This window comes from Clytia hemisphaerica, unplaced genomic scaffold (genome assembly GCF_902728285.1).
Source record: "Clytia hemisphaerica strain Z4C2 unplaced genomic scaffold, Clytia hemisphaerica genome assembly, whole genome shotgun sequence".
In the NCBI taxonomy this organism is placed as follows: Eukaryota; Metazoa; Cnidaria; class Hydrozoa; order Leptothecata; family Clytiidae; genus Clytia; species Clytia hemisphaerica.
This window is the reverse complement of record NW_027103938.1, coordinates 256,888-268,225: the sequence shown is the minus strand read 5'-3', so window position 1 is coordinate 268,225 and position 11,338 is coordinate 256,888. Positions and strand designations below refer to the sequence as shown.

Sequence of the window (11,338 nt, the reverse complement as noted above, 5' to 3'; positions counted from 1 at the left end):
AACGAATGAGGCAAGTCTTAAAACTAAAAGTCAGTGCTCCGTGGTTGTGACGTAAGTTTTGTAATCGATAAACATCTTCCTCGTAAAAAGTGTCATATTGAAATACCTTTGAGAATACTAAAGTCCACTAAATGCAATATCTTCTTTTTACAAAAAAAATGAAGTGAGTGCAATCTTAAACGAATAAGTAGCGAAAAGGCGTTTTTCAAGGACAGGCACTATCCCGTTGTTACACGCCTGCAGCACCTCAGCTAACATAAACGTAAACGTCCACAACGTTCATGTAACGTTCGATTGTAAAGTTAGATATACGGTGAAAAAGCGTTACTTCTTAGTTGCGATATATTGTGGGGAAATAAAACCGGGTTCAGATGAGTTGATTTCAAAGATTTTGATTAATTTTAGCGAGAATTAATTTTGGCCTAAAATTTAGCCGAATTGAATTTTCTTCAGGGTTGAATTTGGACTTTGGGATTTTGGGAAACCTCGATCTTTTTCTAACTAATTATTTTTCCTTTTTTTTTTTTTTTATTTTTCCTTTTTTTTTCCTTTTTTCCTTACGAATCGATCGATAATAAAACGGCTAGAGACCGGAGTGAACAAAGAAACTAGCCGTGTTTGTTCACTCCGGTCTCTAGCCGTTTTATTATCGATCGATTCGTTAGGACATATACTCAGCATCGTTCCGGCCTGTTTAGCCGTATCGCCTCCGCTCCGATTCAAATCCGATCAACATCCCCAATGTCATCCCATGATGACTTTAATACGAATACGACAGCAAGAGGCCGGGTGAACGCGGGCATAGGCAGTGACGGCTAGAGGCTGGAATGACGAGGCAAAGTATCAATAAGCGAACGAAAATGACCTAGTAGTACTATTTTTGGTTGAAATGAGACCTTATAATAGTCCTAAACGTATTCCAATATTTAAAAGTTCAAGAGAAGTCTGCTCTCCTACACACAAGGTCGAGTTGTTCACTAGGTGGCGATTTCACGAATCCCTAATTCGTCAGTCTGCGATTTTTACAGCTCGAACACTGCGATGGAGAGCAATCATTTTTGGTAGAAATGAGACCTTAGAACAATCCTAACCGTATTCCAATATTCAAAAGTTCAACAGAAGTCTGCTCTCCTCCACACAAGGCCGGGTTGTTCACTCGGTGACGATTTCGCGAATCCCTAATTCGTCAGTCTGCCATTTTTACAGCTCGAACATTGCGATGGAGAGCAACCATTTTTAGTGGAAATGAGACCTTGGAATAATCCTAACCATATTCCAATATTTAAAAGTTCAACAGAAGTCCGCTCTCTTCCACACAAGGCCGAGTTGTTCACTCGGTGACGATTTTGCGAATCCCTAATTCGTCAGTCTGCCATTTTTACAGCTCGAACATTGCGATGGAGAGCAACCATTTTTGGTCGAAATGAGACCTTAGAATAATCCTAACCGTATTCCAATATTTAAAAGTTCAACAGAAGTCTGCTCTCCTCCACACAAGGCCGAGTTGTTCACTCGGTGACGATTTTGCGAATCCCTAATTCGTCAGTCTGCCATTTTTAAAGCTCGAACACTGCGATTGAGAGCATCCAATTTTGGTGGAAATGAGACCTTAGAATAATCCTAAACGTATTCCAATATTTAAAAGTTCAACAGAAATCTGCTCTCCTCCACACAAGGCCGAGTTGTTCACTCGGTGACGATTTTGTGAATCCCTAATTCGTCAGTCTGCCCTTTTTACAGCTCGAACACTGCAATGGAGAGCAACCATTTTTGGTGGAAATGAGACCTTAGAATAATCCTAACCGTATTCCAATATTTAAAAGTTCAACAGAAGTCTGCTCTTCTCCATACAAGGCCGAGTTGTTCACTCGGTGACGATTTCGCGAATCCCTAATTCGTCATTCTGCCATTTTTACAGCTCGAACAGTGCAATGGAGAGCGACCATTTTTGGTGGAAATGAAACTTGGGAATGTTTTCTACCATATTCCTTTTATTTGAAAGTCGTAAGTTAATTATGTCTTTTAAAAAATTCAATCAAAGTTTGAATCCCTAATCCCTAATTGCGAATCCCTAATCCCTAATTCCGAATACCTAACCAAGTTATTTTAATTTATTGTTCAACTTGTAGAGGGAATGTTTGTAAACATAGAATTTTTTTTCATAGCAGTTATTTAGGGGTCGGATTTAGGCAGGGCTGTCGGATTTAGGACGACTTGCGGTATATAATAGGAAATCTAATATGCGGATCGTTAAGATATACTGCCCGGAATGAATAACTTTCCTAGTTAGGAAAATTCAAAGCGTTTAAAAGCCCTGGATACATTTTGAAATTTTGTTTCCGTATCATGTAGAAAGGGTCTTATCAAGTTAGTGCCTTTTCAAAAGCCATATCTCAAGCCTCCGCCAGTATAGACCTTTTTTCAAAGAGGCCACCCTGTTGAATAATTATGTAGTCCAGCCATAAAAACAATGATAAAGCCATGCATAATTACTGCATCATGCATATTGTAATAATTATGCATGGTTTTATCATTGTTTTTCTGCTGGACTACATAATTATTCAACAGGGTGGCCTCTTTGAAAAAAGGTCTATAGACCTAACTCTTCATACAAAGATTATGGGAAACGCATAGGACTTTGTACACTATCAGTCCGTCACAAAGTGCCATATAAACAAAACTCAACATCCTTACAAAAGTTGTCTTTTTGATTTCCCAAACATTCGTCTCAAGCGTTCACTTCCACAATAATTTATGTATAGTAATTGCAATTTCTGTCAGTCCACAGTCAGGTTCAACATATACGCGTGTTTTTATTCACGTGATAGAAGTGCCTACTAAAACAATCCAGGGGTAAGTGGCGAAGCAACATAGCGGATTATTCGTAAAGTAAAGAAATATCTTTTGGCATTGAAAATCAAATATAATATATTACATTTATATTTCCTTAATTCAAAAATCACAAATTCATTTTGCAATCGCGAAAAAATAAAAAAATAAATTAATATTACATAATAAAGCGCCCCCGTCTTTTACTCTCGTCTAATTTCTGATCTCAGGACGTGCAAAACACCCGTCCGCCTGTCCGCCCAATATCCACCCAATCATCTCAAATTCACTTTAATTATGCTTTGACTTTCGAAAATATTATTTAAAAACTATGAATTTATAATAATTACAAAAAAAGAAAAGTTCGATACTTCATCACTGAAATATTCTGAAATATTCAATAAATTTCTAGTTTCAATTTTCAATGGGCGTTTTCTGTTTTCTAGCGCTTCGTTGAACTTGCAATCTTTGCCTCACACCAACTTTCACGGCCACTCGTAATAATTATGCATTGCCAAATTTGGTTCTTCATTGTCAAGTCAGGATCGATGGTGACGTCAGCTAAGCATAAAAATAGAATACCTTCTTTTGCTCGCGGGATTGATGGCTGTTGATGGCAACTTTTCATCTTCGTTATTTTTAAAATGAAGCACAACCGAAAAAAAACGAAGCTTCAAAAAGTTGCGTATTTCCAGTGAGTAAACGATTCTGACAATTAACGAAATTGATGATGATGATTTTTTTTCGGTCAGGCAAATGTCTCGTATTGAGGATTCTAGTCTTGACCCCTAAGCCTACGTGAGATTGAAGCGTTTGGGTAAACGAGACAAAACTTGAAAAAAGCTGGTGTTTTGAAGCACTTTCGTGTGATAGAAATATTGCTCTTTGTGACAGACTGATTATGCTGCACGCAAGCACTTAAAAGTCAAAGTCCTGCAAAAGCAAGACAAATTAATCAGTTTTTTGAAGTTTGCAAAAAACGCAACATAGAAGATCTTTCAAATTCAGTATGTGAATAGAGCAGTAAAAAATACAACTTTCCTATTTTTCCTTTTTTTTAGGAAGTTCTAGGAATGAAAATAAAGGGATAATGATAATTGAATACTATCCATTGATGATCCGCGCGGCACTATCGTAAAGCTAGAATTTCGCGTACTCTTTGCTTGAGAAAATGATTGACAGATTGAAGTTTTTCACCTGTGCAGGAGCTTGCGGGCGTTCTGCAAGCGTTTTTGGCTCAATCCTTGGACTGCGCTAAAAATGGTAGACTGAGCTGTGATAGATCATTTCGATGGAAGTTGTTGGAATGTTTACAAGGCTCTTGACAGAAAAATGGTTTGTTTTATTGTCAATGATGACAGTGCGGTTACTAATTTTGATTTTAGAACTTTAGAGTTAGCCTGTCCGTTTGATATACAAGTTGAAAATTTCAATTTCTCTGGAGGAGATTAGTATCTATCAAATTGTGCTGTTGGAAACATGCGACTTTTTGTATTTTTTGCAAAATTTATGAAAATAGTTTCACTTTCCTAATTTGGAAAGTTTTCCTTTCCTAATTACTGTAAGTTGGTCTAATGTCGACATCCCTTCTTCTAATTTCGACATCCTTCTTTAGAGATAGGAAGGTCGGAATCACTGATGGACTCCTCAACTGATTGCTAAGAAGGGAAAATTAGTTTCAATCAGCAATTTCGAGGGATGTCAACATTAAACCGACTTACAGTAGGAAGGCCTCTCCTAATTAGGAAGCTCAGGGAAATTGTTAAATACTTTCCTAATTAGGCAAAAACTCCTGACTGACCATTGATTACTTTAATAACAAATTGGTTACTTTGGTGGTTCCCAGGCCTCTAAGCTTAGCTGTCAACTCTCCCGCATGTCAACGTTTTCTCCCGCAGAAAAAAATAAGCCAAAACTCCCGCATTTTCAATATTTTCTCCCACATCTCCCGCATTTCAGAAAAATTTCAAATTTCCTGAGAAAAAAATTCATATTTTGAAAAAACGCAATGGCAAAATTTCCTGATTTTGGAAAATTTCCCAAAAAAATTTCCGATAAAATCAGATAAATAATTCCGCACATGTAAATGGGTCAGTGTTTGAGGTCCGGCAAAATTTCACGGAAATAGCCTATCAGGCAGTGCGCAGATATAGGTGGGTTCCGTCTCCTCGTAGATCTTTTTCTTGGGAAGTTGATCTTCAAATTAGTTTTCAAGGTTGGTTGGGCTCAAATCTTTTCAGCTATGGCTCAAATTTTAAGCAATTTCCCATAGTTTTTGAAAATGTTAATTTCATTAAAAAGCGCCGGGTTATTTTTTCATGAATCCATTTAGAAGTTTTGCGGCGCATTTGTTTACTTGCAAGTCAAGTAAACGATATAGCGCTTTCGCAGCATTAATCTTTGGTACACATTTCAGCGTGATGCTAGTTTTACTTACTGAACGGTTTGTGTAATTTACGATGCGCGATCCAACGATTCACGATGCACGATGCACGATCCATGCATGATTTATGTTGATTTATGTTAATTATTCTAATTGTACGAATAAGTTATCACAATCCTAGCTACAAACATCATATAACAATAACGAAAAAGAAATTAAAAAAAGAAGCTGAAATAATTTATCATAATCAGAATGATTAGTGTAGAAAAACCAAAAATTGATAACGAGAGAAAGAAAATGATCCCAACATGCCTCACTCGAAAGAAAAAGCCTTGACGTCATAGAAAAGTTTTGGCGCCAAAAATTTATTAAAACAAAAGCTCATTTTTGTACGTTTATTATTTTTTTAAGAACAGTGAATAAGGTAAATAAGGAATCATTGGCTACATTACTTTTGGCATGTTCTTATAAAAGCCTTTCACCAACAGAATGGCAACTGGTGCTTTTATTCATTTGATCTTTTTCTTTGTTTGATGATCAAGTCAATTAATTTGATTCATTTGATCTTTCTCACTTCCCTACTTTATCACAACATTGTAAGTTTTTGTTTATAACCCTGTCTCAATCCAATGCATTAGGTTGGTTTAATCGGAGAAACGTTTTTTTTTTAAAGAAAGAAAGCAAAAAGGTTACAAGATATTCAATTCAAAGCATGGGCAAAAAAGTTTATGTTTTGATTTGATTTGATTACTTCACTTTGATTTTCCAGGAATACAAAAGAAGGAATTAAAATATGTGATTACTAAAACCTGTAAATGCATAATTAGAATAATTAACATAATATATGCATGGATCGTGCATCGCGCATCGTGAATCGTTGGATCGCGCATCGTAAATTACACAAACCGCTAACTGAAAGGCAGAAACAGAGCACAGAAAAAGGCACACAAAGTCCCGTGGGATAGACGCTAGACAAAGGGAAACACATGAAGGAGAGCAAGCCTAAGGGAATACGTATCACATAATTAACAAATAAATAGACAATAAACATACACTCATGTTAACATAAAGATATACAAAAACAACTGCTATTCGGCAGTTACACTGACCAAACATAGTGTATATTTCTATGTCCATAACTTCTTAAAAAAATATTCCCTTCATCTCCTGACATCACTGGACTTTCCTCTACTATATATCTTTAAGAAAAACTTAAAAAACATTGAACCAAAGCACAAAAAAAGCACCAGCCATAAGATTGAACCCAGCAATTTTGCTGCATTTTGTGTGCATTCGCCCTGGGTTTCCTTAAGTAACTCGTATCACGCATTCTAATTGGTCGGAGAATAAGGAAAGTGGTTTTCATAATCTTTAATTACTTGGAATACTTGGAAGTAGTTCGACGCTTGATGGCATCCATGGCATCCAGTGCCATGTGTGAAATACTGTTCGTCTCAGCTATCCTCGAGTTTGTGTAGCCTGAAACAAGAGGTTCATCTGAGTACGCAAGTAACAATTAGTTCAATGAAGTTATGGAGTACAGGTCATGTAATGAAAATAAATGAAATAAATTATGACATAAAAAAGATGCTTTCTTCTAATTTTTGAACCTTTAAACAAAAATAAACGTAAATCCTGTTACGCTGGCCCATAATCCACCACTGCCCAAGATAATAATATTGATTTGAATTAGCATTGAATGTCATATTCTCAACTTAAGTTGAGCTACAATCTGACAATGTCTGTCTGTCACAAAAACTTTAGGGCAGCCTGGAGACTTCAAAAATGCTTGCATTTGGCTGAAATTTGGCACACTTGTTCCTTCTGGTTCCTTGGGTGAATATCTGGGGGAGTTTTTTTCATTTTTTGAAAATTTAGATTTTTGGGGGCTGGGGACGAGTTTTCGCCAAAACGAGGCTAAAACATTGGGGCAGCCTGGAGACTTCAAAAATGGTCGGATTTGGCTGAAATTTTGCACACTTGTTCCTCGGGTGAATATCTTGGGGTCTACAATTGGGCCATTGAATAATTTGAAGCCACTGAAGTTGAGCCCAGTGCGTTGCGCACGTTCGACAATTTTGGTTGGTGAACAAGTTGGTAAAGGATGGAAATTTTATTGAAATCAATGTTGTTTGTGTAATTTTGGATGCAAAGTAAAAGGAAAAGGTCATCTCCTTATCACACTGAGTAGGAAAGGGTAAAAAGATTAACACTGTTATTCATGATACGTCACTTGCAACCAATCAGCTATTTGGTCTGTGATGTGTTTAGCACAATGGCTCCTTTGGATGATTTTCTTGACAAGAGGCTATAGTTTTGAATTTTTGCTAGTACAATTGAGTTTTCGAATGTTGAAAGTTGGTAGGAATATTATCCTAGTGTCCTTTATCGAATTATTCCTTTTTCAGGCTGAGCATACAATCTTACTGGTGCAACCCATGAATAAATTAGAAACACGTACATATTCTGACTTTGAAACCATCAACGAATGTATGGAAGGTAAGGAAGGCTTCTCCATTATTTTAATAATTTTTTTTGTAAACCTGTCAACGAAATCATTTCTTCGGGCCACTTTTCATAGAGTTCACATAACGTGTCAAAGTTAACCCACTGTTATTGCTATTGGTGTAATGGTCAGCGTTATTTACATACTAGCATTTATCTTAACATGTGCAGAGACTAAAGTTTTAGCAAATTTATTGGATTATCTGTTTATATGAGCTACCTTGTTGCTCTAACAGCTTGGAGGATGTTTGTTTATCTGTGTTTTCCAAAATGAATATTTTGAAGCCATCTTGAAAGAGGGAAAAATCTTGTTGAAACGCTGATTCTGTGGGTTTCAGAATAGCGATTTCAGCATTTCCACTTCATGTCATTAGATATTCGATTTTGTAGGAGTTTAGTAGCTTCCAGGCTAAGGTCCTTGTTCCCATTTTTCTCAAATCTTTCGAGTTTTAATAGCATTGCAACAAAACCTACGTGTTTACGTGTGTGTCACCCCCAAAATCATTAATATTACAGAAATGACAAAACAAATAGGAAGTGATACCATTGGCTAAAATGTTTAAGAAACTATGTATCTACATGAATTATCGCCATTTCTTTTCCAATTTTTCTATTCAGGTGTCTGTAAGATATACGAAGAGCATCTAAAGAGGACGTACCCTAACAGTCCATCCATTACATACGATATCAGTCAACTATTTGATTTCATCGATGGTCTGACCGATTTGAGTTGCCTAGTGTAAGTATTGCAATATTTTAAAAGCTTTGTAAACATAATAAATATCTCCTCTTAACATGTTTTTAATACGTTTATGAGGACTGAAAAATGTGTTTCCCTTAGATTAGATATGAGGCTCTGAAGATTCTGCTGAAAAATTAACCTTTCTCCGTTCGTTCGTTCGTTATTAGCTTTCCTCGTGATTGGTACATTAGTTTTTTTTTTGCACAAAGATGTGTAACTATAAACCCTCGAATGTGACGGAGCCCGATTTTCAAAAAAAAATTGGGGGGGGGCAAATTTGGGCCAAAAACGGCTAAAAAACGGGTTTTTTGGACTTTGGGAAAAATTGGATCATTAACTTTTTCTGATTTTTTTCATAAAAGTAGGGTACCCTCATAGGTAAAAGATGGCTGAAGCAGATTTTTTCAAAAAAATTTTCTTGGCTCAAAAAACGCATGTTTATCTATAAGAATCACTATTAATAAACATACATCAATGTTCTTAGTTAAATTACTCAATTTTTTTATGAGATGGATGTTTTTTTTGCTCATGAGGGCTTACTTTTGAAGAATGTGTTTGTTTAGACATGAAATTTAGGTTGCTTGGCGTGTTTTTATAAAAAAACTGGCCAAATTCGATATTTATTTATAAGCACATTACCAATTACTTAGGTATTAGCTTTTCTCGAGATTCGCTCTTTGATTCTTTATGATTTTTTGCACAAACATGCATAACTATACACCCTCGAATGTGACGGAGCCCGACTTTTTAAAAAAAATTGGAGGGCAAATTTGGGCCAAAAAACGGCCAAAAAACGGTTTTTTTGGACTTTGTGAAAAATTGGATCATTAACTTTTTCTGATTTTTTGCATGAAAGTAGGGTACCATCATAGGTAAAAGATGGCTCAAGTAGATTTTTTCAAAAAAATCTTGCTGGCTCAAAAAGCGCATGTTTATCTATAAGAATCACTATTAATAAGCATACATCAATGTTCTTAGCCAGGTTACTAAATTTTTTGATGAGATAGACGTTTTTTTGATCACAAAATCTTGAATATGAAAGAATATTTCAAGAGCATGAAATTTTGGTTTCTGAACGTTTTTTTTATAAGAAACAAACGACTAATTTTAATAGATCGCCACTATTTGTGTTCTGAATGATTGTTTAATGGTCACTCTCACGTAGATATGAATTATACCAGGTAGTTCCATAAAAGTATCACTTGTTAAACTTCATGGAGCTTTATTCATACTGGGGGGGGCTTTTTCTGTTCGGTGGTGAAACTTATGCTAATAGCTTTTGACATGAAATTTTCTGTAACTAAGTTTTCCCAACTTTTATTTAGCTTCAGGCCCGTAGGAAGCAATTTATTATTGAGGGGGCATAAAGTTGAAGTCAAACAAAAACACAGCGTTTTTTATTTAAGCTGGGGGTTTTGGGGGCGGTAGCCCCCAACGGATCCAGGGCTGGCCGTGGTGGGGGTACAGGGGGCGAAGCCCCCGCTAACTGGCGAATTTTCTAGAATTTTTAGATAAAAAGACCCTATTTTTGAACTATTTTCCAACAACAGATTGAAACAATTTGTGCAAATCCAATTCGACAGCTTAGCTATGGCAGAATCTCGCTAACTTTTTAACCATATACAACCTGGAAAAAACAACTATCTTTCGGTGGTCGGGCAGACACGTTCGATTATTTTATCAAAACAAAACAATGAAAAAAATTATTTTTGAAAAATTATTGGGGGGGGGCAACTGCCCCTGCTGCCCCCCCCCCCCCCCCCGGTTGCTACGGGCCTGAGCTTCAAAATGAAATAATTTGTGTGACCTAAAAGTTTTCACATGAGAATGATGAATTTATGACAGTAAGGTGTCATATTTAGGATAAAATAAGTATTTTTTAAATAGCTTTTCTCTAAAACTTTTTGTTAGAATACAATAGATATTTAGATAGAAGAACTAAGGAAATAATAGATTTTTGCTCCTTTTGGGCATGATGCATGATGTCATCAAAAATTTCTTTTATCAAAAGATACATTATATGACAAGAATCCTGTGTACCAAATTTTATTTAAAAAAACCTACTAGATCAAAAGTTAAGGGGTGGTACAGGAAAAGACCCCCCCCCCCCCCCCCGGCCCCTAGTTCTGAATCGCCCCTAAAAGCCTTAGTTCGATTAGAGTTAACCTCTAAACTAATTGGTTTGTGCATTAGATAACTGTCAAAATGATATTGCTCTATCCTGGGTATTAAATCGTTTAAGATTACCATTGTTATCTTAATATTTATTTCAGTTTCGACAAGAACAAGCAAATGTACGCTCCGAAAGGGAAAGATTTCATCAAAGATAGAATCTATAAAATGTTGAGAAACCAAGCCGGTAAATGATATTTACAATGTCTCCATAATGGTCTTGCTTTCCGACAATGTGGATCCTTGCATCCATGGTGATCGCTAGATGTTAGCTACCGCGTTATTTTTATTTTACTACAATTTGTAAATATTTTTCAAGTAATATCATGCATAAAGATAAAAATAGAAAGGGTCAAGAAAGTAATGATTTTAACTTAGTGCTTTAAAGCTAATAACTTAAAACTTAGAAATGTACTATAGGGAAACGAGCAACAAATATACTAATGTATGAGCTTTTGACCTTGCGTTACTTTCAATTTCCAAAAACCAAAAAGTTTGTAAGGGCATCTACGTGATTGTGATCTTTAATTAAGAAGATGTATACACAGGCTTGTCCCTCATCGTCCCAAATAGAATAAATGATGGGAAAAGTCGTAAGAGAATATTTGTTCGTTTAATTATTTGTTGTTAAGTTAAATATTTAGAGTAATTTGATCATCGAAGTTTCTTGCCTTTCAAAACCACCACTCAGACAAGTTATGGCCTGT

At 35.9% G+C, this 11,338-nt stretch overlaps 1 protein-coding gene across 1 annotated transcript in view; it reads left to right on the top strand.

The window, feature by feature from the left end:
* LOC136809860 (enhancer of rudimentary homolog) overlaps positions 1-10,995 on the top strand; it is a 15,324-nt gene extending 4,329 nt beyond the window's left edge. Inside the window, exons 2-4 of the mRNA XM_067066415.1 lie at positions 7,621-7,711; positions 8,336-8,456; positions 10,733-10,995. Coding sequence (XP_066922516.1) covers positions 7,621-7,711; positions 8,336-8,456; positions 10,733-10,826 — 306 coding nt within the window. The 3' untranslated portion in view covers positions 10,827-10,995. The remainder of the gene's footprint in view (positions 1-7,620; positions 7,712-8,335; positions 8,457-10,732) is intronic.
* The last annotated feature ends 343 nt before the right edge of the window (positions 10,996-11,338 follow it).